The sequence below is a fragment of the Puntigrus tetrazona genome, chromosome 11 (genome assembly GCF_018831695.1).
Source record: "Puntigrus tetrazona isolate hp1 chromosome 11, ASM1883169v1, whole genome shotgun sequence".
Lineage (NCBI taxonomy): Eukaryota > Metazoa > Chordata > Actinopteri > Cypriniformes > Cyprinidae > Puntigrus > Puntigrus tetrazona.
In genome coordinates, this window is record NC_056709.1 from 10,740,011 (window position 1) to 10,741,519 (window position 1,509).

At 42.4% G+C, this 1,509-nt stretch overlaps 1 protein-coding gene across 1 annotated transcript in view; it reads right to left on the minus strand.

Moving 5' to 3' along the window:
- Nucleotides 1-1,509, minus strand: part of LOC122354393 (son of sevenless homolog 2-like) — a gene marked incomplete at its 5' end in the record, with an annotated part of 15,788 nt that overhangs the window by 5,267 nt on the left and 9,012 nt on the right. The window contains 2 exons of the mRNA XM_043252546.1: nt 265-387; nt 651-732. Of these exons, the coding sequence (XP_043108481.1) occupies nt 265-387; nt 651-732 (205 nt within the window). The remainder of the gene's footprint in view (nt 1-264; nt 388-650; nt 733-1,509) is intronic.

Here is a 1,509-nt window from a genome sequence, read left to right on the forward strand (position 1 = left end):
GAGAGAGAGAGAGAGACAGAGAGAGAGAGTATGAGTATTAGTGTGTGTGTGTGTGAGAGAGAGAGTGCATGAGTTAATGCGTGTATGTGTGTGTGTGAGAGAGTATGAGTGAATGCGTGTGTGTGTATTAGTGTGTGTGTGTGTGTGTGTATTAGTGTGTGTCTGTGTGAGAGAGATAGTATGAGTGAATGCGTGTGAGTGTGTGTGAATATTAGTGTGTGTGTGTGTGTGTGTGTGTGTGTGTGTGTGTGTGTGTGTGTGTACCTGAGCTGCACCGGCTGAACGAACTCTTTCCGGAAGCGTTTGAGCTCTGCGCTCAGCGGCTGGTCTCCGTTCTCCAGGGCCATCTGATCCGCTTCCGTGGGTTTGGGTTCAGGAATCTCAAACCTGGAACACAGACACAGCCATCGTCATGACGACAAACACACGATTCATTTAGATCCCTGCGTCACAATGCATTTTTGAAACAAAACCTGTAACTGGAAACTAAGCACACCGGAAAGCCGTTTAGGCAAAAAGGCGAATAAAAAGAGTAGTGCTACGATCAGATCCAAAGCACTGCAGCGTTCAGCTCCGGCCCTCATCAGACTCACGCTCCTGAAGATGAGGGTTAGAGCTGAACCCCACAGACAGGATCTCCAGCGCCTGACCTCTCCATGAGCAGATCCAGCAGCTCCTGAGGTTTACAGAACGACCGGTACGTGGTCAGAAACGTCCTGACGAAATTAGGATCTGAAAAGAAGAGGAAAAACACTCGATTATCAAACTATCTCCTTCCTCCCACGGAGCAGTAGACCCCGAGGAACGGAGAGAAGACTAACTTCAAGACAAATTTAATGCTAGTTTACAGACATTACAAAAAAACAACAGAGTCAGAGACCAGGCTTACAGTAAAGTAAAACCAAATATCAGCTAAATATCAAAATAAAACAAAATGAACATTTTTATTTCCGTTAGTAAGACTTTATGAACTGAAATAAAAAAAACTGCATAGGTATATTTAAAATCAACAAAAATTAATCAAAATGAAAACGGCACATAAATAAATGGCAAAAAAGTAACTNAAATTAACAGGAAAACGATAAATATATTCAAATACTCTTAAATGAGTATCAAAATGTACAAAAGTATTTAAGTGATAAGAGTGGCTCACTCAGAATCATATGATGATGATAAAGTAAAGTCTGGATTAGAGCTTGTTTTTCAGCAGGAAAGTATAACCTTTCCTCATGTTTTCAGACGAGTTCAAACACAATCAATGAATCATTATTCAGTGTTTCAGAGCTGTTCTCAGGCCTGTGTGTGTGTGTGTGTGTGTGTGAGTGTGAGAGAGTATGTGTGTGTGTGTGTGTCTCTGTGCATGAGTGTGTGTGTGTGTGTCTCTGTGCACATATGTGTGTGTGTGTGTGTGTGTAGAGTGTGTGAGTATGTGTGTGTCTCTGTGCATGAGTGTGTGTGTGTCTGTGTCTGTGTGTGTCTCTGTGCACATATGTGTGTGTGTGTGTGTGT